Source organism: Salvelinus alpinus, chromosome 25, assembly GCF_045679555.1.
Source record: "Salvelinus alpinus chromosome 25, SLU_Salpinus.1, whole genome shotgun sequence".
Taxonomy (NCBI): domain Eukaryota; kingdom Metazoa; phylum Chordata; class Actinopteri; order Salmoniformes; family Salmonidae; genus Salvelinus; species Salvelinus alpinus.
Genome location: NC_092110.1, coordinates 18,951,124 through 18,976,116, shown reverse-complemented (window position 1 = coordinate 18,976,116; position 24,993 = coordinate 18,951,124). Strand labels below are relative to the sequence as shown.

The 24,993-nt window shown below is 43.2% G+C and overlaps 1 protein-coding gene across 3 annotated transcripts in view; it reads left to right on the top strand.

Moving 5' to 3' along the window:
* The first annotated feature begins 2,684 nt into the window (after window positions 1-2,684).
* LOC139553547 (kinesin-like protein KIF26A) overlaps window positions 2,685-24,993 on the top strand; it is a 129,329-nt gene continuing 107,020 nt past the window's right edge. The window contains exons 1-2 of one of the 3 annotated variants that reach the window (XM_071365990.1): window positions 2,685-3,273; window positions 7,743-7,982. In XM_071365990.1, the coding sequence (XP_071222091.1) occupies window positions 3,139-3,273; window positions 7,743-7,982 (375 nt within the window). In that variant the 5' untranslated portion in view covers window positions 2,685-3,138. Of the gene's footprint in view, window positions 3,274-7,173; window positions 7,424-7,742; window positions 7,983-24,993 lie in introns of those variants that run through there. The other 2 variants (XM_071365989.1, XM_071365991.1) reach the window with 2 other exon arrangements.

Here is a 24,993-nt window from a genome sequence, read left to right as displayed (position 1 = left end):
ACAGTTCAACAGTTCTTTGCCAAAATTGTGAAATGTTTAGGACCACTTGATCTGGTGGACAAATACTTCCAAGGCAATAGATGAAGTGGCCTACACTGAGTATCACGAATCCTTGAGTATAGCCTAGGCTGATTAGATTGTTAATTAAGAATAGTGGATTACACTGATTTCACGCCATGACTTCAGCATAGTTTAATCAAAGATGCCAGATATTTTGAGAAACTTGTTTTATTTTTATAACACTGTAGCCTACATTTGTACAGCAATGTTTACCTGTGTATTAACCTTGTTTGATATATGAGCATCTATGTCTCTCCCTACCTCTCGCTCCTACTCTCTTTCTCTCTCTGTCTGTCTCTCTCTCACTCCTACTCTCTTTCTCTCTCTCTCTCGCTCCTACTCTCTTTCTCTCTCTGTCTGTCTCTCTCTCTCGCTCCTACTCTCTTTCTCTCTCTGTCTGTTTCTCTCTTGCTCCTACTCTCTTTCTCTCTCTCTGTCTCTCTCTCACTCAATACAAGTCAAATGGGCTTTATTGGCACCGAAAACATATGTTTACATTGCCAAAGCAAGTGAAATAAACAAAAAAAAGTCAGAAGAAACAAATTTAACAACAACAAAAAACAATTTGAAAATGAACAGTAACAGTAAACAGGTTTAAAAAAGATAGACATTTCAAGTATTATATTATCAGCTATGTACATTGTTTTAGCAATGTGTAAATAGTTGTATGAAAAGTGGGGGAAGATAAACAGATAAACATAGGTGGTATTTACAATGTTGTTTGAGGTCTACTGGATGGCTTTTTCTCATGGCAAGGGGCCACAAATCTTGCTTCTGTGATTGCACATTGTGGTATTTCCCCTAACAGATATGGGAGTTTATCAATGTCGGATTTATTTTCAAAGTCTTTGTGGGTCTGTGATCTGTGGGAAATACAGAATGTCTCTCCACCGCTCCCTCTCTCTCTCTCTCTCTCTCGTGTGCCCCCTTGTGTTATTAATGTCAATAGCCTCGTTGTGTCAAACTGTTTCTGAAGTCCAGGCAAACAGCGCCATGGGTATGGTCGCTGTCCGAGGTGCTGAAGGAAAGGGCTCATTGGATTCCAGACAGTTTGACACATTTTCCGGTGAAGGATAAACATCTTTGTTGTTTCAGAAGGAGAGTACAATGAATAGGCTATTGGTGTCAAAATATAGCATCCTCGACTAAAATAATTACATTTTACACCGCTAGGAATAATGATACCAATGTTTCTATGGTAATAACGTTAGATTTTTTGTGTTGATGTATGAATCATTAATTAAAGATTATAATCCAAAGATTATTCGCTGCATCCAAGACGCATCTTTCTTTCCTGTGTTCTCAGCAGTGCGCCAACAACATGACCAATATTTGGTAAATGGTTCTCATGAAGCCCTGTGTACTGCGAAGGTTATCAAGTTGGATAAGATATTGAGCAGTATTAATGATATGCCAGAGCGATTTCCCTATATGCTCAAGGGCAGCAGATGTAGGGGTAGTAGTCCCATGGGATGTGGTCCTTGGAATTTCATCAGCGGCCCAGGGTGACACAAACCTTCTCCAGTGGGGAACTAGGTGGCGGTCGGACATGGTAAATCATCTTTACTACGGAGAGTAATTATCGGTCTTCTGAAGCTTCAGTGAATCCTTCCAGTTAACAAGTCTAAGCTGTGGTTGTGGCTGTGCGTATTCGTGTGTGTTTGGTTGATCGTTTGTTTGTGGTGAAGTGCATAACTGCGTCACATATAGAGATTATTATGGGCATCCCCACAACCCTAATAAGCCAACTGCATCATTTAAACCACCTTGATATCCCTCAGGTTAATCTTGGTTCTAAATCGTTTTTTATCTCAAGAGACACACCTGAATAAATAAAGGTTGAATAATATAGACAACCCAATTCTTACATTTGAGTAAACATATCCATGACCACACATAATTGTATCGAATTGTATTCTGCGCTGGTATAATAATGATGAAATACAATCTTAAATCAAAATAAATTGAAAACATTCACACCCACCAAACTATATAGAAGCTTTACAGAGACATCTTCAACGGGCATCGGGTACCAATTAGTTTATTATCGGTGATGACTGGCTGCTTATCTAATACGAGTTCCTCTGTGCACCTCAGATAAGATGTTTTATTAAGAGAACAGCCCTAATGTCCTCTGTTCAGCTTTCAAAGCACACAAAATATACATGATCTACTTTGAAATTCCAGTTAAAACTGCTCTGTATTTGATAATTCTATGAAAATAAGACATTGTTGTCTTTCAAAGTTTTTTACATATTAACATTTGATCAGAAACTGGAAGGCAGCTAAGCCAACAGCCTACATATGTTAGCCTCGTAATGAATAGCCCCAAGGTACACACACACACCTGAACGCAAGAGCTGACTCTCTGTGCACTGCACTGATCAACTCAGGGTTTTCCCTGCAAAATAGTTTCATTCAAAAAAACGAGAGGATCCAACTAAGTGAAATGGGTCATGGCACAAGTTTAGTTTCATCAAAGATCTCAAACCAGCTCATTGCGAAGCTGTTGGATTACGCAGGTCTCTCGTGCGTGTTTGCGTTGATAAATTAATGTTGGAGCCTCTAGCAAGTCCGCAGTAAGCGCAGCAAACGACTGACTGGCAGGGGAATTGCGCGACTGGTCGAGTGAGTGAGTGAGCGAGGAGGAAAGAGGGAGGGTGTGGGTGTGGGACTGCAAAAGGTGGTCCTCCTTAGGCACATGTGATTTCGTTCCGAGACCTACGAGCTGAAAGACCAGGCATGAGTCCAAGGATGGGTAAAAACTGACTATACCTGTGGATATAAAGGTATCGATCACGGATGGATTGTATTGGTTTGTTGTCTTGCTGGACTGCTGGCCACGCACGGGAAAGATATATTTGCGCACACGTCGCAATTGTTGGGCATTGAGTGGAGTGGTCATGGAGAGACAGTGAGCTCTCTCTGAGTCATTGTTGGATGTCCGGAATAGCTTTTGAATTGAAATCATGCAATGTTTTGGGGTCTATGAAAATATCTCCTGAAATGGAAATGAATAGACAAATATAGATGTCAATTCGATAACCCGGGGTGTGGAATATTACGCACATTTCCCTCATGGCTTTACCAAACTCCTCGGGCTCCTCTGGAGCTGACAAGCCCAACCCCAGTCTCATAGATCTGGGAACATTCTTCGTGGACTCTGATATCATATTTGGATTTACCAGTCATCTTCTGAGGAGAAAAGCAAAGGTGAGTGAGTGCACTCTAACTAACTGTAACATATTCAAAACATGAAATGTAACCTAATACACACTACCTTGAAAATGATCATGCTAATAAATAAGTTGATAGACAAAGTGATCAGTAACGCTACAAACCTGGATTTACAGGTAGCCTAAACTACAAAGTCAATTGTCTCGGACCCTGTACATCTTAACTTGACGGGCGTCAGGTATTTCAGGACCATGAACAGCTCCCCTGATTGTCCGATGCGCCTCATCAACAATGCCAACTTCATAGCGTGATCGCTGGTTGGATTTCTCTTCTTCAAAATAATTTCAAAAACAGAAGAGAGTAGCAGGGTGGATGGTGCTTTGTGGTCCCAAACACTCATTGCTTTAATAAGCAATTTGTCTACTGTAATCGCGGCGCTCATTCTCTGGGCGCTCTCTCTCCTGTTCAAAAGACACCGAGCAGTGATAGCCAAATATTAAGACTCGAAATCAATGACCACAATGACAGACTTGATTGGCCATAGTTTCAGATAAAAACATAATTTTCTGATTTATGACAAAATATTCTGAGTCAATTTTGTATTTGCCTTTTTGGGTGAATAGCTTATGTTATGTTTCATGTGTAATTGCAAAATTAACGTTCAGCAGTATTAAATTGACCTCATTCTGTTAACCCCATAAGGACGCCTATAATTTGCTACCAGTTGCGCTGCCAAGCGTAAGCCCACTCAACCCAGTCGACGACACAGACAGACAGTCAGACAGTCAGTCAGACAGTCGGTCAGACAGACAGACAGACAAAGGGCTGCAACTGGGTCATGTGAGGGTAGAAGGGATCCTCACAATGAAGAACGAAGCCGCTGTCGCTTACATCATCAACATCAAATATTTAAAGTTTTTTAATTAAATATTGAACATGGCCCTTATTTTGGGAAATCCATCCTGCAATCTGTGTATTTACCAAAGGATGGCGCCAAAGTAGCAAGAACGGGAAGCATTGGCTGTAAAGCTCAGTAGGTTAGGCTATGTACTGTTGACTTGTCTGTGAAGCAATGTCTAAAAATGTGTCCGCTTGTGTGAGAACAGGATACAGCCACTGACTACAATAATCTAGAATCACTATGAATATTTCAAATAATAATGTCATTAGGCTATAGAAATAACTCAGTCATTTCTCTACTGTCATGCTATGTAGGATGAGGTCTGATACCAACAGGCTCAGAGACAGTTTCTATCCACAAGCCATAAAACTGTTGAACACTTGAAGTGGACTGACCACCTGCACTTCCTCTCTGCACACATGCATTCACTCACTCACTCACTCACTCACTCACTCACTCACTCACTCACTCACTCACTCACTCACTCACTCACTCACTCACTCACTCACTCACTCACTCACTCACTCACTCACTCACTCACTCACTCACTAATAAAAATACATTTGCCACAAAAGTAGTGCACTGGGCCTTTACAACTCCTGCATTAGCGGACCAATACAGCCGTCTGCAGCGCGGGGAAAAATGTTCTCTCACAAAAGTAATGCACTGGTCCTTTACAACTCCTGCATTAGCGGACCAATACAGCCGCAGCGCGGGGAAAAATGTTCTCTCACAAAAGTAATGCACTGGTCCTTTACAACTCCTGCATTAGCGGACCAATACAGCCGCAGCGCGGGGAAAAATGTTCTCTCACAAAAGTAATGCACTGGTCCTTTACTACTCCTGTATTCAGGGCTGGTCCTGACTATTCCGAGAAAAAAATATTGCCAGTCCGCACAACTAGAATAGTCCCAGTAAGCAAAATTATGTTGAAAAGATGTCTAAAATACGTAATTTCCAGATGTTGAAATGGAATGGAATAATTTAATTGTAAATCAAAATGACTGTAAATAGTTTTTTTTACTACTCTCACCTTTTTAGAACATTGACATGTTGATGGTGTCCCAGTATGCCAATAGCCTACTGTCAAACTGGGACAACCTGTTACTGTCAAACTGGGACACTCTTCTCTGCCATTTTAATGCAGAACAAATATTTTGGGGGTTATGAAATACATTTTTTCTGAATAAAAATCCATTTTGGAAATAGGATCAAATGTTCAATTTCATTTTCCTCAAATCTGCTATCAGCTAGCTTGCTAGAAAAAGCTAGCATAGCTGCACTTCACGTAGAAATATATTACCTCACCAAAATTACAAATCCTTGCTAGCTATATTCATAACCATACAGGTATATATGATGACGGTTTATTTTGCTGTATTTGACTCGGTGACAATAAAACAGTAATTGAAATTGTTGAGGGGTCAGGTCTTTTTGGTTTCATTCTACAAAATGTCCATTAGAGTGTAGTGCTGAGAATGTTGAGCTGATAGGCCTAGATTAAGTTAACTTTATTTTATTTATAGGCTATACAATTACATCTGGGCTACACCATATAATTATAATCAAATATGATGATAATGAATATAATAATAATGTTCCACAAAAATACATAAAACATGTTTGAATACATTTAATTTGTATGAAAAGTTTAAGTTTCTAGTTAAAATATTGAAATGACTCATATACTCTCTAATTTATACTTCTTTACAATAAAGAATTGAGTGTCCCAATTTGCCCATATTGACTGAAAAAAATTGGTCTCAGCACAATCCGTGTTTGAAGAAGAGTCACCCATCCTGGTTTTAACATTTATATATTTTTTATTTTGTATAGTGTAGTAGAGTTATTAAGCTATTTAGAATGGTATTATGTTGGGTTTTAATACAATGGGATGATTATGTAAGGTGTTCTGGAAAACGAAAGTGTCCCACTTTACCAATACACACCACACCCTATGTTAGAGTACTTTTTTGACTGAACGTTGGTGGAGCGTGCAGCGATGATTCTGTCCACAGCACCCTGGAGAGGCGCTGGGAATGGAAACACAAAATATTTTGGTCCCCTGCATAAGCCAAAGTGGGCACTTCTTATCACAGGGCGGCATCAGCACTCACCTAAAAAGCCCATATACCACTGGTTGAGAGAAATGCTCACTGTTTTTGTGCATAATTATGTGAGGTTTTATGTGTTGTTGGAGGTGGGTCTTGGTCAGTTAGGCTCAGAAAAGTCAGCCCTCTTCAATCTGCTGCCATAGGCGGCCGCCTAATCCTGCCCAATTAGCGGGTCAGCCTTGCCTGCATTAGCGGACCATGTTTCCCTCTGCAGTGTAGGAAGAAAAATATAAACAAAAGAAGTGCGCTGGGCCTTTACTGCTCCTGTATTAGGGGACTGATACAGACGTCTGCAGCGCAGGAAGAAATGTAGCATCCATGCTACACACACATCACAGTTGCTGCTACTACCAGACTATTATTTACAGTATATTGCTTATACTGCACAATTTAAACACTTGCACCCCAATCCCCCTTTTCTCTGATAGATGTCTAAATATTGAACTATAATTTGTGCTTCCCTGTATTATACTCATGCTAAAATGTTTATTATATTCTACTGAGCCATTTACTTTATGTTCATATATCTTATATATTATTATTGTCTTATTGTTGTTCCATTCTCGAGAAGGAACCTGACAGTAAGCATTTCGTTGGACGATGTACTGTATTCCATGTGTATCCTGTACATGTGACAAAAAAAACTTGAAACTACTGCAATGCATTGATAAAAGCAGCCATAACAATGGGCAAGTTCAGCTTTATAAATATCTAGCCTAATAACCTATAAACCTAATACAACTATTACACATTGAACTACCCTGTCTGATCCATGCACCTACGGTGTTTACGTGATTTACTATTGCAGTGCCAAATCATGCGCCAAAAAGTTTCTCAAAAGTTGTCTTGTAAACCCCACCCATTTAAAAGAGTTGATTCCCGCCCACCGTGCGCAGTGAGGACCAAAACTTCACTTCACTCGTATTGTATTGTCATGGGACTGATCCAGTGCAGCACACAACCATGGTTATTAGTCTACTCTACAGAAGTGGTAGCCAGCAGACGGTTTTGCTTTAGTCACAAGTGTGTAGGGACTGACACTTCCATTTACAACTACGCAGTTGAGTGTATGTGAGAACTACGTCTAGTAGGTATACCCAGACCTAGGAGAATGAACTCATTTTGGGGAAATGCAACTCATGGACGGGACCCTGACAACTGCAGGTTTACTGTAAGTGTTTTAGCCATATCAAGTGTTTTACACATACACTTAAAGTGTTCAGTTTCCGATTTACAATTACACATGTCGCAGCACACCCGTTTGTTTTGGATCGCATTTAGCCTACCTCTGCAGATTGGTAATGCTCATGTCTACCTATTCATGTTGACATTCATGCAGTTTGTCAAGGTATTCAACAAACAACTCCAGACAAGTAACGTTATGCCTCCACACCTGTGCTTGTGCGTCTACAAGTTTGAATCCATTGTATTTTCCTACATAGAAATCAATGAATCTATTTGAGCTGACTTGCGTTTCTCTCCTGACGAAGGTGGAGGGTTGTCCCAGCGGAGAGTCGCCGTTCCCTCTTGATCTGAATACCAGGAAAATACTTCACTCATCCGAGTATGCGCGGTGTAACAGCCGGCCACCACCCGAGGGCGCTGGGTCGGTGACTGTCTCCGAGTCGGAGAGAAGGGACGGCAAAGGAAGCTTTTGCCAACAATGTCAAATTAATGTGACTGAACTGAAGAGGCAAGCGCTGGCCTTGGCAGACCCAAGTTCACTAAAGGTTTGTGAATACATGTTTAACTTTACTTTGAGTCTCAAGTGCTGGTTGTATTTGACCAGTAATGCAAAGTAATACTTTTCATCAATTTTACACCAAGGCTACCTACAGTTGATCAACCTGAATTGACACCACCATGACTCTGCTGATCTGTGCTCTTGGTTGATTTTTGTGAATATTGCAATGACATGGTAATAACCCCTTCTTTCCTCCCCCCTCTTGAAATGAGTCCAGTGAGGTGGGTCTTACGTTTATTATGAAGCATGTGGTAATGGGAGATCAGTGTGTGTTTGTTCACCTCATGCTCGGTTGGCGTAACAGGGACAGGCTGTCTTGGTTCCACTCATTTACTGCAGGTGATATAGGGGCAGATGGCATGCTCAGAATAAAGCGTGCTGCCACCCTCCTCCCAGTGTAGGTAGTTGTAGGCATACAGTGTAATTCTGCAGGTTTCTGACAAAGTCATGAGTCATGACCCATGCCCCAGCTTTGCCTTGTGGTCCTCATCACTGATGGGCACTTCTCTGATGGTTTTACGTTTGTACCCACTGCCCATTTGCCTATGATATAGTCCGGTGCGATGGGTACACAACGGCAGGGTGAGACATGGCTGTAAGACTTGTGAGCTCTGTATTCCCACCATGTAGTAGCTGTGGCGATTGTCAAGCAAATAAATGTCTGTGTCACGGTAATTGACCGTTAATGAATAAACACATTTGTCATCTCCTGGCTTCCACACATAGCCTACAAGCCATTTAAAAAAGTTGAATAAATCTATGTAATATAACCTACACCTGCACAATAAATCCAGTATTTATTTTAGACAGGTCTAAAGAAGCATGCTATGAAGAAAATGTACTCTATTTCAGTGTTGAGTGGTTAACAAAGAAATAGGTACTCCTATATGCTTAATTTAGAGTTGTTAATGTAAATTTAGTTGTTCTACAAACGTTGGGCGGCTTTATGTTTAGATTTTTAATACATTGTAAGGCTGTATGATGAGACTCTAATGATGATTTGAAAGAAGTCCCTTGAAAGGCATGAGCTCTGCTTTGTTTTTGTGCAGGCTGTACACACTCCAATAGTCTCTCATTCACAATTTGACAAGCACTTGATAATGCCGCAAATGTCACGGAGGCATCCCCTTGTTGGCCGTAATGCACCCTAAAATAATCCATGTCTTTTGCAGCCCGGAGTGCTGCATTGTGCCCTTCTCCCTGAGTGTGCTGCGCAATCCGAAGCATCTCTCACTCACATGGCTCTATGTCACGTGATCGGGTCTTCTCACAGGCTACAAGTCAGACACATCAAATCAAAGTTTATTTGTCACGTGCGCCGAATACAACATGTGTAGACCTTAGAGTGAAATGCTTACTTACAGGCCCTAACCAACAGTGCAATTTTTTAAGTAAAAAATAGGTATTAGGTGAACAATAGATAAGTAAAGAAATAAAAACAACAGTAAAAAGACAGTGAAAAATAACAGTAGCGAGGCTATATACAGGCACCGTTCAACTGCGTACATCCTTATCAAATTCCGAGGTGCATATTGAAGATATTGGAAGAACTGTCCACATTTACTTTTCGTCAGCCAACAAGATAAGTAGGCCTAACAAACAGCAAAAGCACTAGCCTATTTCAATCTGCTATCCCCATAGTACAAAAGTCGACCTATTCTATTCTGTGCGATAAATAAATATTCCAAACATAGTCTGGGACAGTTGTGGGATGAGAGATCCCAAATTAATACAATTACTAGCATCAAATTGTTTTTTTTTAATGAAATGTGGCTGACGCAACAGATTAGAATGTTTACCATAAAATGTTGATAAACTATTAGGCTATTTCTTCACATTATAAGCGCATCAATGTGCACATGGTAGTAGGATATAAGCGCAAATGTTCCATTAGCGGAAAACACCATTATCAAAAGTGACAACAAATGCAATTATGCATGTAATGCTTTTATTATAAAGGTGCATTTTTATGGTGTAAATTATCTTCCTCAAACTTGAAACTAAGGTGCTGCTTATATATGTCAGTTAGGCTCTACACCCTTTGTAAAACGGATTAATGTGCTTCATTTTAAGAAATTACTTGGCCACTTTAGTTGTGATACAAACCTTATTAAAACATGTAGGCCTATGGGCTGTTCTACATGAGGTGTGCAACTATGAGGCATTGCTTATTATGCTGGGCATCATTCACAAGTGATAATATATCATGGGACATGCTTAACACCCCAGCTGTCCTACAATCTAAGATAGATGCCCTCAATCTCACACAAATCATCAAGGAACCTACCAGGTACAACCCGGAATCTGTAACCATGGGCAACCCTCTTAGATATCATCCTGACCAACCTGCCCTAAATTCACCTCTGCTTTCTTCAACCAGGATCTCAGCGATCACTGCCTCATTGACTGCCCTAGACCAGCACAAAATCATCCTGTGGCGTTCTGCATTAGCATTGAATAGCCCCCGCGATATGTAACATTTCAGGGAAGTCAAGAATCAATATACTCAGTCAGTTAGGAAAGCTAAGTCTAGCTTTTTCAAACAGAAATTTGCTTCCTGTAGCACTAATTCCAAAAAGTTTTGGGACACTGTAAAGTCCATGGATAATAAGAGCACCTCCTCCCAGCTGCCCACTGCACTGAGGATAGGAAACACTGTCTCCACCGATAAATCTAAGATAATCGATCATTTCAATAAGCATTTTTCCACAGCTGGCCTTGCTTTCCACCTGGCTACCCCTACCCTGGCCAACATCTCAGCACCCCCTGCAGCAACTTGCCCACTGCCCCCTCCCACTTCTCCTTCACCCAAAACCAGACAGAGGATGTTCTGAAAGAACTGCAAAATCTGGATCCCTACAAATCAGCTGGGCTAGACAATCTGGACCCTCTCTTTCTAAAATTATCAGCCGAAATTGTTGCAACCCCTATTACTAGCCTATTCAACCTCTCCTTCATGTAATCTGAGATCCCCAAAGATTGGAAAGCTGCCGTGGTCATCCCCCTCTTCAAAGGGGGAGACACTCTAGACCCAAACTGTTATAGACCTATATCCATCTTGCCCTGCCTTTCTAAAATCTTCGAAAGACAAATTAATAAACAGATCACCGGCCATTTCGAATCGCACCGTACCTTCTCCGCTATGCAATCTGGTTTCCGAGCAGTTCATGGGTGCACCTCAGCCACGCTCAAGGTCCTAAATGATATCATAACCGCCATCGATAAAAGACAGTACTGTGCAGCCGTCTTCATCGACCTGGCCAAGGCTTTCGACTCTGTCAATCACCATATTCTTATCGTCAGACTCAGTAGCCTTGGCTTCTCAAATGACTGCCTCGCCTGGTTCACCAACTACTTCTCAGATAGAGTTCAGTGTGTCAAATCGGAGGACCTGTTGTCCGGACCTCTGGCAGTCTCTATGGGGGTGCCACAGGGTTCAATCCTCGGGCCGACTCTTTTCTCTGTATATATCAATGATGTCGCTCTAGCTGCTGGTGATTCTCTGATCCACCTCTACGCAGATGACACCATTCTTTATACATCTGGCCCTTTTTGGACACGGTGCTAACAAACCTCCAAAAGAGCTTCAATGCCATACACTCTTTCCGTGGCCTCCAACTGCTTTTAAATGCTAGTAAAACTAAGTGCATGCTCTTCAACCGATTGCTGCCCGCACCCTCCCGCCCGACTAGCATCACTACTCTGGACGGTTCTGACCTAGAATATGTGGACAACTACAAATACCTAGGTGTCTGGTTAGACTGTAAACTCTCCTTCCAGACTCACATTAACCTCTCTTGGGTAGGGGGCAGTATTTTCATGTCCGCCAATAAAATTTTCACGCTACTAAGGCCCAGTTACTAATATATGCATATTATTAGTAGATTTGGATAGAAAACACTCTGACGTTTCTAAAACTGTTTGAATGATGTCTGTGAGTATAACAGAACTCATATGGCAGGCAAAAACCTGAGAAAAAATCCAACCATGAAGTGGGAAATCTGAGGTTTGTAGTTTTTCAACTCTTTGCTTATCCAAGATACAGTGGAAATTGGGTCATATTGCACTTCCTAAGGCTTCCACTAGATGTCAACAGTCGTTAGAACCTTGTTAGAGGCTTCTATTGTGAATTGGGGGCGAATGAGAGGGGAATGAGTCAGAGGTCTGCCAGAGAGCCACGAGCTGACCAGGCGTGTTCACATGAGAGAGTTAGCTTGCGTTCCATTGCATTTCTGAAGACAAAGGAATTCTCCAGTTGGAACATTATTGAAGATTTACGTTAAAAACATCTTAAAGATTGAATCTATACATCGTTTGACATGTTTCTACGGACTGTAACGGAACTTTTTGACTTTCGTCTGCACCTAGAGATCGTGCGTCATTAATTTTGATTACTGGGCTACGCGCTAACAAAAAGGATGTATTTGGACATAAATGATGGACTTTATCGAACAAAACAAACATTTATTGTGGAACTGGGATTCCTGGGAGTGCATTCTGATGAAGATCATCAAAGGTAAGTGAATATTTATAATGCTATTCTGACATCTGTTGACTACACAACATGGCGGATATCTCTTTGGGTTGTGTTGGTCTCTGAGCGCTGTACTCAGATTATTGCATGGTGTGCTTTTTCCATAAAGTTTTTTTGAATTCTGACACAGCGGTTGCATTAAGGAGAAGTGGATCTAAAATTCCATGCATAACAGTTGTATCTTTTAGCAATGTTTATTATGAGTATTTCTGTAAATTGATGTGGCTCTCTGCAAAATCACCGGATGTTTTGGAACTACTGAACATAACGCGCCAATGTAAACTCAGATTTTTGGATATAAATATGAACTTTACCGAACAAAACATACATGTCTTGTGTAACATGAAGTCCTATGAGTGTCATCTGATGATGATCATCAAAGGTTAGTGTTGTATAGCACACTGTATTACTTATACAACTAATATAAGGACAGGACATGAGACGGGAGTAGAAATTAACGTGGTTATTGTTTAATGCGTTTCACAGGAAGAACATTCCAAGCATTTCAACGTAGGTAAGCAAGGGGGGGTTACAGGTGCCCTAAAGGGACAAAACTAGAATATCAATACACAACAGTTAGTGATTAATTTGATCTCTATTTCTGCCTTTTGTGACTCCTCTCTTTGGCTGGAAAAATGGCTATTTTTCTGTGACTTGGCTCTGACCTAACATAATCGTTTGGTGTGCTTTCGTCGTAAAGCCTTTTTGAAATCGGACACTGTGGCTGGATTTACAACAAGTGTATCTTTAAAATGGTTTAAAATACTTGTATGTTTGAGGAATTTTAATTATGGGATTTCTGTTGTTTTGAATTTGGCGCCCTGCAGTTTCACTGGCTGTTGACGAGGTGAGACGCTACCGTCCCACATACCCTAGAGAGGTTAAGCATCTCCAATCCAAAATTACATCTAGAATCGGCTTCCTATTTCGCAACAAAGCCTCCTTCACTCATGCCGCCAAACATACCCTCGCAAAACTGACTATCCTACCGATCCTTGACTTCGGCGATGTCATTTACAAAATTGCCCCCAACACTCTACTTAGCAAACTGGATGTAGTCTATCGCAGTGCCATCCATTTAATCACCAAAGCCCCATATACCACCCACCACTGCGACCTGTACGCTCTCGTTGGCTGGCCCTCACTACATATCCGTCGCCAAACCCACTGGCTCCAGATCATCTACAAGTCTTTGCTAGGTAAAGCCCCGCCTTATCTCAGCTCACTGGTCACCATAGCAACACCCACCCATAGCACACGCTCCAGCAGGTACATTGCACTGGTCATCCCCAAAGCCAACACTTCCTTTGGCCGCCTTTCCTTACAGTTCTCTGCTGCCAATGACTGGAACGAATTGCAAAATCTCTGAAGCTGGAGTCTTATATCTCCCTCTCTAACTTTAAGCATCAGCTGTCTGAGCAGCTTACCGATCACTGTACCTGCACACAGCCAATCTGTAAATAGCACACCCGACTACCTCATCCCCATAATATTACTTACCCACTTGCTCTTTTGCACCCCAGTATCTCTACTTGCACATCATCATCTGCACATCTATCACTCCAGTATTAATGCTGAATTGTAATTATTTTCGCCTCTAGGGCCTATTTATTGCCTACCTCCCTACTCTTCTACATTTGCTCACGCTGTACATAGATTTTTCTATTTTTTTACAACTCTGTGTTGTTGTTTTTGTCACACTGCTTTGCTTTATCTTGGCCAGGTCACAGTTGTAAACTGGCCTACCTGGTTAAATAAAGGTGAAATAAAAATAAAATAAATATAAATCACAAGTGATAGGATAATATTGTCACCCATCAGACTATTCTTGATTTAATCTTTACATTTACTAAATAATATATGTGTGACATTTGTTTTGATTAAGAATGGACTATTATCATGCACCTGTCTCGAAACGGGGGCAGCGGAAACAATACATGTCATCTATGCACTTATATAGTGAATGGAGGACGCGCTTCCCGTGGTTTATTTTCATGCCAGCCTGGTAGGCTATACTCCTGTTGTAAATATAAGCAATGTGCTTAATATTAGGAAAGTTGAGAAATAAATATAATAGGCCTAGCCTATAAAAAGCTGATGGGATCCTCATCATTTTATTGGCGGCCATCAATCTATTTTCTCACGCAATTGCATAGCCTATAGAAATGTTGCAACATGAGCTCATGGGCTCTCATGGGGTGGCAGGTATCCTAGTGGTTAGAGCTTTGGACTAGTAACCGAAAGGTTGCAAGATCAAATCCCCGAGCTGACAGGGTAAAAATATGGCATTCTGACCCTGAACAAGGCAGTTAACCTTGAAAACAAGAATTTGTTCTTAACTGACTTGCCTAGTTAAATGAAGGTAAAAAATAAATAAAAAGTGCTTGATTAGATTTCCATATATGTTTGCATTGATCTCTTAGTGATTAGAGGGACAATAGAGTGCAGAGTACCAGACAGTTAGCAAGTTTGGTAGGCTACAAATGACCATCAGAGCTTGGAGAAGCCTAATTACCATGACTAAACAGTCATGTCAAATTTGACTGCCTTCATGACTCGTGTCCGGCAGACTGGCGATAATACGGTCACCGCAAAAGCTGTGGCTATAACTCCCCATACCAACACACCTTATTATAGAGCTGCTTTTGTCCTCTGGTTGGGTGTAGAGGTAATACATATCAAGTCCTTCTCATTTGTAGATACTGGAGTCGTGAGAGGCTGTGGGGTAATGACTCCAATTATAATGTCCCAGTCTTCCTGTGAAGTCTTTTATTTCTCTGCTCACGGCCACACGCTGTTCATGGATGTGAAAACTCAGCGTCTGAGACCGAAAGGTCTTTGGAAGTGGCTCATTGTTTTGCTAAACAATGCTTATCTCTTTATTATGTTGTCGGGGAGAGGGGTGGGGAGGGGGGAGGCAAGGAGGGAGAAAATAAGCAAGTGCAGAGTCTGAGGAGGAAGTTTAAGTCCCAATTGACCTTCGCCATGCATTGAAAGTGTTCCTGTATGGCTCGCCCCACAATTCCCATCACTGTTAAATATAGGCCCTCAGACGTTTTGTTGTTGCTTCTGCGTGAGTTTGCCCCAGGGTTTCTTCTCCTTTATTGTCGTGTTGAGGGACGGTCTCATGCTTAGCTTGGATTACAAACCATCCAGCCTCCTCTGAATTCCCTCAACACCTAATGTCTTATGGGAACAGGGAGATACGGGACGGGGAAAAACTTTTTGGAGGAATTGAACTTCTGTTCTGTATGTGTGGTCTAGTCTCTGTGTGGGATGGCCTAACTCATATCAGATCTCTATATATTGAAGCACCAGGTAAGTCCTCCCTCCCCAAACAGACATACACTATCCCACCTGCCAGTCCTTCTCCATGGGAACTGAGTACTCTCTCAGTTACCTGTGTGATCTTCTCCAGGTGTGGAGGGGTTGGAGGGTGGGATGGGGGCTGTCCCTTCCTTCTCATATTATACACATGTTGATGGCTAAATAGGGTCCCAATTTTAAGGTGGTAAACAGTTAAGGCATGGTGCTCTTATTGTGCTTGCCTCATGGTATCAATTTCTCCAGCTGCAGGAGAAAGGGCTCCATTGTCCTGTTGGGCCTGTGCTGCCCACCTGGAGGCTCTGGACTGGATGTGGTGGTGGATGGATGGCTTTCACAGATTTCCTTTGGTGGAAGAGGTGATGTGTGGTGGAAAGATTGCTGTACTGGGTTATTGGTGTTCCTGGCATCAGAGCTACAGATTTCTGCTGTACCTGTCATGTGAGTGAGGAGGCTGTTTATGTTAGAGCTTTCCCCCCTCCTTGCCCTATCCTCCTGCCGTCCCGTTTTTGTGATGAGGAAGTCAGCCTGCACCCTATACCCCCCCCCCCCCCCCCGGACTTCCAGTAGACTAATATTTTGAATACAGTAGCAGTAACAACCAACATATAACATATAACATACAGCATATAACATTCAACATATGCTGAATCCCTAGGCAGGGACTGGCTTGGGTAACTTCACTGGGAAATACACAGACACAGTGAACTGCCTCAGAGGTGGCTTTCGTGTTATCCTGTTTGTCTTTCAAAGAACCCTATCAGGTCAGTCTAACGTTGTTGTGACTCATTGGGGAACTTGAAGAGCTCCTGTTCTCACGAGTGTCTCTATGCTCTGGGCCACTGGCTCAGTGTCAACCTGAAGGAGCTCAGAGTAGCAGCAGCCAGCATACACTACAGCTGGGCTGGGAGGGAGACGGCTGCTGCAGTGCTGTGAGGTGTTGTCGAGGGAAACGCAGGGTCAGCATTAGAACATTGAAGGTGACAGATTATTTTCTTTATGGTCTGCTGCAGCTTGCACTTCCAGTGACGGCAATTAGTGTTTTCTCACTCTCGCCGACTTTAAGTACCTGTCTCATTTTCAGAGGAGCAGTTCCCGTGTCGCCAACGTCTTTTGTTTTAATATTTATACCTGGCATGTGCCTTGTCTGACATCACCCATTCCACTTCACCTCACTTAATGCAGCCAATCACGTAATACCTACTAATCTTAATACAATATGTCAAGTCTCAACTTAGAGTAATACTAAACTCTGTCATGATAGAGTTTTGTCCTTGAGGTATGACCCTGCTCTAAAGTAAAATACAGTGACTTGGACACACATTAACTAGACATTGTTAGACAGAAGAGCATTACAGAAGCCTTGGGAGAATGGGTGTTGCTTAAGAGGCAGCTGAAGTGGAGACACTGGGGTTCTGCAGAATTGATTCTCACCCCCAATCAAAGGCATTCACCTGGTTAATGTACAGTATTTGATTCATATAATTAAAAACTAACAAGCAACTTCAAAGGTAAATGGCAAACAGTTTGGATGACTACAGCAGACATTACACTATATTTCATGTGGCTGGACATGAAAGCAAGGTAAGGTATAATCGGGGGAAAGATGGTCACTTAAAGGCTAACCTCATGTTCAAAGCACTAATTACCCCTCTTCTGTAATCAGAGGATCTGTCAACATTCAACATGCCTATAGAAAGACCATACCTGTACACCTGGCTCAGATCCACCCGCACTTAATGAACAATACCCCCCTCCTTCAGATGGTTTCTGCCCTGAAAGGGTTACTCAATATTTTGGCCGTGCCATGTGATGGATTGGGAGGAGGAAGGTTTGTTTTGTCTGCACTGTCAGCCATCTCATGAAAAGTTAAGGAGCTGTCAGTGACAACAATGGGCCATTGGGTTTCTAAAGGCCCTAAAGCCCGGCGGTATTGTGACCCACAAGGGCTTTAACTCCTCAGCCATGGCCAGGCAGAAGCATCTGAAACCCATGGTCTAGACATGCTGACAGTTACTTGATATGGTGGTTGAAATGAGTATCCTCCCTTCCTATCTCTATCACCCAAACCTTGAAAGAGAAAAAAGGGCTCAGGGAAGGAAAACCATTGTTTGTTAGGTATACAAGCTGGTGTATCGACACTCTGCTTTCAAAGCTTGCATCCTTGAAGCTCCTTGTCAAGCAAAGTTTATAGTTGATGAAACACACTGCACAAAGAAAGAATGTCCTTTAGAAACGTTCCTTCATGTTTTCCTTCTACTTGTTTGTATTCTGTGTTCAATGTAAGAGCATTGTAAGTTGACCAATATATTCATTGGTTGAAATGTTTTCGATTCCAGTCGCTTCCATTGTGTATGTTTAGAAATGTGTCTTTGTGTGTGTGTGTGTGTGTGTGTGTGTGTGTGTGTGTGTGTGTGTGTGTGTGTGTGTGTGTGTGTGTGTGTGTGTGTGTGTGTGTGTGTGTGTGTGTGTGTGTGTGTGTGTGTGTGTGTGTGTGTGTGTGTGTGTGTGTGTGTGTGTGTGTGTGTGTACTGTATGTCTTTGTTTTTCATACAGCCAGTGCCAGGGCCAGTGTGAGTTTATGCAGGGTTGTTCTGATGGCTGGAAGAGATAAGTAGGTATTGTGTTATGACTGCAACAAGGGTACAGGTCAGTCAAACAAGCACCATAGCCTATACCCCCACATAGGCACTTATAGTATACACTAAGACATAAGAATATGAATACAGAGTGGACTTCACAAACTGCAATGATTACCCAGAATGATTAACAGAGAAAGCCTTGCAGCGGTTTAAGGGTTTGCAGACTTGGATTAATCTGAGCAGTTGGAGGTAGAGGTCAGTGGCAGGCAGACCTCACCTCTCTCTTAACCTCTGACCTCTGCCCTCTGACCACAGGGAAAGCAGGTTTACTGCCCCAGGGCAGTGTTTGTAGCTAGGTGGTGGAATGGAGCAGGCATTGTGGAGGTGGTGAATGAAGTGTTTTATTGATGTTTGCAGACAATGACTGAACAGGCCTGCTATTTGCTCATAAGCTGATAATGAATAACTACATTGATATGTGTAAGAGCAGACGATGAACAGGTAGGCCTAGTTTGTCGACAGTATGTATTTATATATAGACACGATAGAACTCTAATCTAATCTACATGTCCTTTAAGGAGAGTGGACTCCACCATACTGCACTGAGGCCCTCTGGCCACTAGGGACTTGTGTGCCGTACTGGGCCTGTTTTCCCAAAAGCATCTTATGGCTAAGTTCATTTTTAGAACCTTCGTAGGAGCATCGTTACATCTCAGAGCTGTTTCCTAAAACCATTCTTATTAACGTTGCACTTGAAAACGCTCATAATCCAATGCCTGCTTCAGACCACTCGTAGAACAGCATTTTTAGATTTAGATTTTAGATGCATTTTTGCGCTCCCGTGTCACTTTATACACAGAAGGTCCACTAAACATAGTTTATCCATGGTTTATCCATGTCTCTATGACCGCTGATAACTTCCCAACAAAGTTGACTACAAATACCAAGTTGCCAGTGTTTTTGCAATTGATACAAACAAACATGAAAAATGAGATGCCTGCATTAAAATATAAACAATAAGCTATAGGCCTATTTCAATCATATTGAAATGAATTTCATCTTCAATCAATTGAGATGTATTTTGCTACTTATAAGCTACTGTCTGTCAATTGTCACAATATATTTAATGATGTGTAGTCTACAGTGGCGATTTTAGCATGGAAATCTTGGTGCTAAAAAACGAAACAATATATTAATTGCACTATAACGTGACAAACGGTACCCACAAACTGTTTGGGCCTACATAAAGTCCCAACATCTTACCACTGCTACAATGTTAAAGAAAAAAATGAAATAAATATACCTGGCTGTCAGCGGTGTAACGATCTTCGTTGGAAGAAAGAGAAGAGGACCAAAGCGCAGCGTTGTAAGTGTTCATGATGAATATTTAATGGAACAAACCTGAACACTGAAATACAAAACAATAAAGTGAACGAACTAAAACCGAAACAGTTCCGTGTGGAACACACAGACACGGAAGACAACCACCCACGAAACCCAGGTGAAAAAAGGCTACCTAAGTATGATTCTCAATCAGAGACAACTAACGACACCTGCCTCTGATTGAGAATCATACCAGGCCAAACGAAAAAACCAACATAGAAAAACGAACATAGATAACCCACCCAACTCACGCCCTGACCATACTAAAACAAAGAAATAACAAAAGAACTAAGGTCAGAACGTGACAGTACCCCCCCCCCCCCCAAGGTGCGGACTCCGGCCGCAAAACCTGAACCTATAGGGGAGGGTCTGGGTGGGCATCTGTCCGCGGTGGCGGCTCTGGCGCTGGACGTGTACCCCACTCCACCATAGTCTTAGTCCGCTTTAGTGGCGTCCTTGGCCTGGCAACCCTACTAAAGACCCCACTGGACTGAGGAGCGCTTCTGGACTGAGGGGCGCCTCTGGACTGAGGTGCAGCTCCGGACTGAGGGGCAGCTCCGGACTGAGGGGCAGCTCCGGACTGAGGGGCAGCTCCAGACTGAGGGGTAGCTCAGGACTGGCGGGCGGCTCTGGCAGCTCCTGACTGGCGGGCGGCTCTGGCAGCTCCTGACTGATGGGCGGCTCTGGCAGCTCCTGACTGGCGGTTGGCTCTGGCAGCTCCTGACTGGCGGGCGGCTCTGGCAGCTCCTGACTGGCGGGCGGCTCTGGCAGCTCCTGACTGGCGGTTGGCTCTGGCAGCTCCTGACTGGCGGGCGGCTCTGGCAGCTCCTGACTGGCGGGCGGCTCTGGCAGCTCCTGACTGACGGGCGGCTCTGGCTGCTCCTGACTGATGGGTGGCGCTTGCAACTCAGGACAGACGGGCGGTTCTGGCGGCTCAGGACAGACGGGCGGCTCAGGACAGACAGACGGCTCAGGCGGCGCTGGACAGACGGACGGCTCAGGCGGCGCTGGACAGACGGACGGCTCAGGCGGCGCTGGACAGACGGACGGCTCAGGCGGCGCTGGACAGACGGACGGCTCAGGCGGCGCTGGACAGACGGACGGCTCAGGCGGCGCTGGACAGACGGACGGCTCAGGCGACGCTGGACAGACGGACGGCTCAGGCGGCGCTGGACAGGAGGAAGACTCTGGCAGCGCTAGCAGGCGGGAGCACCTGTAGTGCGGAGACGGAGAGACAGCCTGGTGCGGGGGGCTGCCACCGGAGGGCTGGTGCGTGGAGGTGGCACCGGATAGACCGGACCGTGAAGGCGCACTACAGGTCTCGAGCACCGAGCCTGCCCAACCCTACCTGGCTGAATGCTCCCCGTAGCCAAGCCAGTGCGGCGAGGTGGAATAGGCTGCACTGGGCTGTGCTGGTGAACCGGGGACACCATGCGTAGGGCTGGTGCCATGTACCCCGGCCCGAGGAGACGCACTGGAGACCAGATGCGTTGAGCCGGCTTCCTGGCACTCTAGCCTGGCCGATACGAGGCGCTGCTATGTACCGCACCGGGCTATGCCTGCTCACCGGGGACACCGTGCGCCTCACGGCATAACATGGTGCCTGCCCGGTACCTCTCTCTCCACGGTAAGCACCCCGTGTGCAAATTATTAGGGTGATGCACATGGGCTACTAACATCTTACTACACAACATGCACTTAGTATTACTTTCTTAGCTACGGTATACATATCTCGCTAGCATATTTCATAATTTATGCAGCAGCATACAAGACATTTTTGGACTCACCTTGTTGGGCTGTGCTCACTTGAACAGGAAGGTGGCGCGGCGGTCCTTTGTGGGCAAATTTTGTCATCAAAGTCTGGCATTTTCTGGATTTATGGTGCTTTCAAAACAACTTTCAAAACAACTGGGAAAAACAAGGCCAAATCATGATGACATCATTGATCTTCAGGTTGTAGCTCTAGAAAGAGGCCAGATTTACAATTCCAAGTTGGATGACCGTTCAAAACGTTTTTTCCAAGTCGGAGCTCGTTTATTCCCGACTTCCCAGTTGACTTGAACTCACTGAAGTCAAGTTTTGAGCACGGCACAAATCATGCTTCATTGACAGCATGGCCAATGTTGAATGTTTATCATTTTAAACTTGGAAAAGAGCCCAAACTTGGAAGAAATCCCAAATTTGGGACCACACAGCCACTCCACTGAATAGCAAGCTAGTGATTACTTTGCAATGCTTGCAGTTAGCCACTGTCACTGATTCCTTCCAAACCACTCATTGTTGAATTTGCGATTTCCAACTTGTTGTGTAATGTTTATGTCCAATGGCCGATGAGCACCGATACATTTTATCTATAATTTCTCTTCATTATTTCTCTTCATTTGATAAGGATTAAAAAGGATTTGCCAGTAGATTGTTGACTTAATTCATGATGATTACTGCTAGCTAAGATTTTGAAAGTATGATGTTGACAGGATTAGTCCAATCAAAGCTAATGTGATTTGACTTCTTTTCATCTGTGGCCAATGACCTTGAGCCTTCTTGGATGGGCACTTCTAATGTAACTCTATGGCAGCACCCAAGGGGCTAGAATTTTCTAGCTCTACCCTTAGACTTGGCGGTGACGTAGTGTCCCCGTGAGTGACAGAACACTGAGCCAATCACGGCGCAACGCTCCGCATTTTCTGCTGGCTTGCCCCACCACCTCAGAAAGCACCGAGCTAGGCTGAAACACCTGCATTTTGGAGCTGCCTTACTCAAGAAAACAAAAAAAGACCATGTTTGTATGCGGCTTTATTAACTCAATGATATATCTTTTTTTTTTTTACATTTACATTGCAAACTGATATGTGACATGTATTAATGCTAAAATACATGTAAAACAGGCAAGCCCAACATTTATTTTTTATTATTATTATTATTACTTTTTGCTAAAAATGTGTGGCTCAGTAAAGCCCCACCTGCCCTGAATAACAGGTCACCACTGGTAGCCTAACATGTGCGCAATGATCTGTGATTTAGTACATTTGTATTGGGTAAGCATTAGAATAATCTCCCTCAATATTTGCAGCCGTAGGTGGTAATATCTCTCTATGAGCTGATCCTTCGTCAGTATTGTCAAATAATTATAATGTTAAGGAAATATTTGAATGGAGAAAGCTGATCCGAGTGCAGCTCTCCCTTTTTCTTTTGATCCTATCAGTTCCAATGACGCACTTACTGACCGTTCTCTCTGCGTAGTGTTTTGGGAAAAGCATATTACATCTTCGGCCGTTGTAGGAAAGATGCATCGTTAAACACTTCTAAGCCTAAGTTCCATCGCAATCGGGAAACCGGGCCCTGGTCAAATAAAAGCCATAGTACCCATGTACAGGTGTGTGAGATTGCTTGGTCAATGGTTAACTTGAGAATGTGCATGTAATGTATTTGTAACATTGTCATGCAATTTCTCACCTTCATGGATTTCTTTCAGCTGAAGATGTTAAAAACGGTTTTAAAGGGTTACTTTGATTCCAGCCAAGTAATTGTCACAATCTTTTTTCTGAAGTAAGGTGAAAAAGGAAATTAGTTAACGGTGCTATATCTGTTTGTATGTCCTTGTATTTGCTTATCCATCTGTTTATGTCTGTGTTAATGTGTATGTATCATTTGTGTGTGTGTGTGCCTGTATGTCCAGGCTAGGTACAAACTTTCAGTATTTGCATCACCACCTTTGTAGCCCTGGGTGACATTTCAGAGCTTATAAAACCTTAATTCACTTCTCATCTGCCTCTTCCATGTTGAATTGACAGGGTCAGGGTCAGTGCTCACCATGCATCCAAACCAAGAAAGTGAAGTATCTGAAGAGATTGAAGTCATGAGTGGTGTTTTCAAAACTTTGGGTATTTTTGGGGGGCTTTGCATAACTAATGTGTGTATACACTGAGTGTACAAAACATTTGGAATGCCTGCTCTTTCCATGACATAGACTGACCAGGTGAATCCAGGTGAAAGCTTTGATCTCTTATTGATGTCACTTGTTAAATCCACTTCAATCAGTGTAGATGAAGGGGAGGAGACAGGTCAAAGATGGACTTAAAACAGTTGAAACAGCTGAGGCAGGGATTGTGTATGTGTGCCATTCAGAAGGTGAATGGGCAAGACAAAATATTTAAGTGCCTTTGAACGGGCTATCGTATTAGGTGCCAAGTGCACCGGTTTCAGTGTGTATCAATAATGGTCCACCACCCAAAGGACATCCAGACAACTTGACACAACTGTGGGAAACATTGGAGTCAACATGGGCCAGCATCTCTGTGGAACGCTTTCGACACCTTGTAGAGTCCATGCCCCAATGAAGTGAGGATGTTCTGAGGTAAAGGAGTGCAACTCAATTTTAGGTAATCTTAATATTTTGTACACTGTGTGTATACAGTATGTGTGAAATGGAGAGAGAGATGGAGAGTTGTAGAAAGAGAGCGATAGAGTGATAGAGGGGTCAGACTGAGTGAGCCCGTCTACCTGGCTGGCTGCTGTTTCTCAGGCTTGTCTGGGGGGTTACCTCTACCTTTGTTGATTGACCTCTGACCCGTCGGTCAGCCTCCCAGCCTTTACTGTGGGGTAGGGTTTCAGGGAGCCGAGCCGGGCTTGAACAGGTGTACGCTGCCAGGCCCACCGCAGGGGGGCTGTGGACAGGACTGATGAGGACACAAGGAAGGAGAGATGGACAGAGGGACAGGGGAAGGGGTTGTGGGAGCAGTGTTTACCTTAAGCGCCGGCCGTTGACTATGTAGCCGATAACGGACTAATTGTAAGCCGGCAACTGTGACTTACACATCCACTTAATTATTGTTTTGTGGCATGTTAATTTATTTTCTTCAGTGTGTGTCATAGGCCTATACAGCCATGGAGTCGGAGGGGCATAGGTTATTTATTACTGTGCTATGATTGACAACTGGACAGGAAGTGTTGACTAGTTTATAAAAGGTGTGGAACTGACTGAATAAAGTTCATATCCTATATCCCTTTGCTATTCATACAACGTAGTTATATGTCCATGGTATCACATCAGGACAAGTAATCCAAAGATGTGGTTTGTATATTCCTAGGATTTGAAGCCCATGTCGAGACTTGCCAATGTAGCTAAAAAATATGTTTTATTGTCACAAACACCGGATAGGTGCAGTGAAATGTAT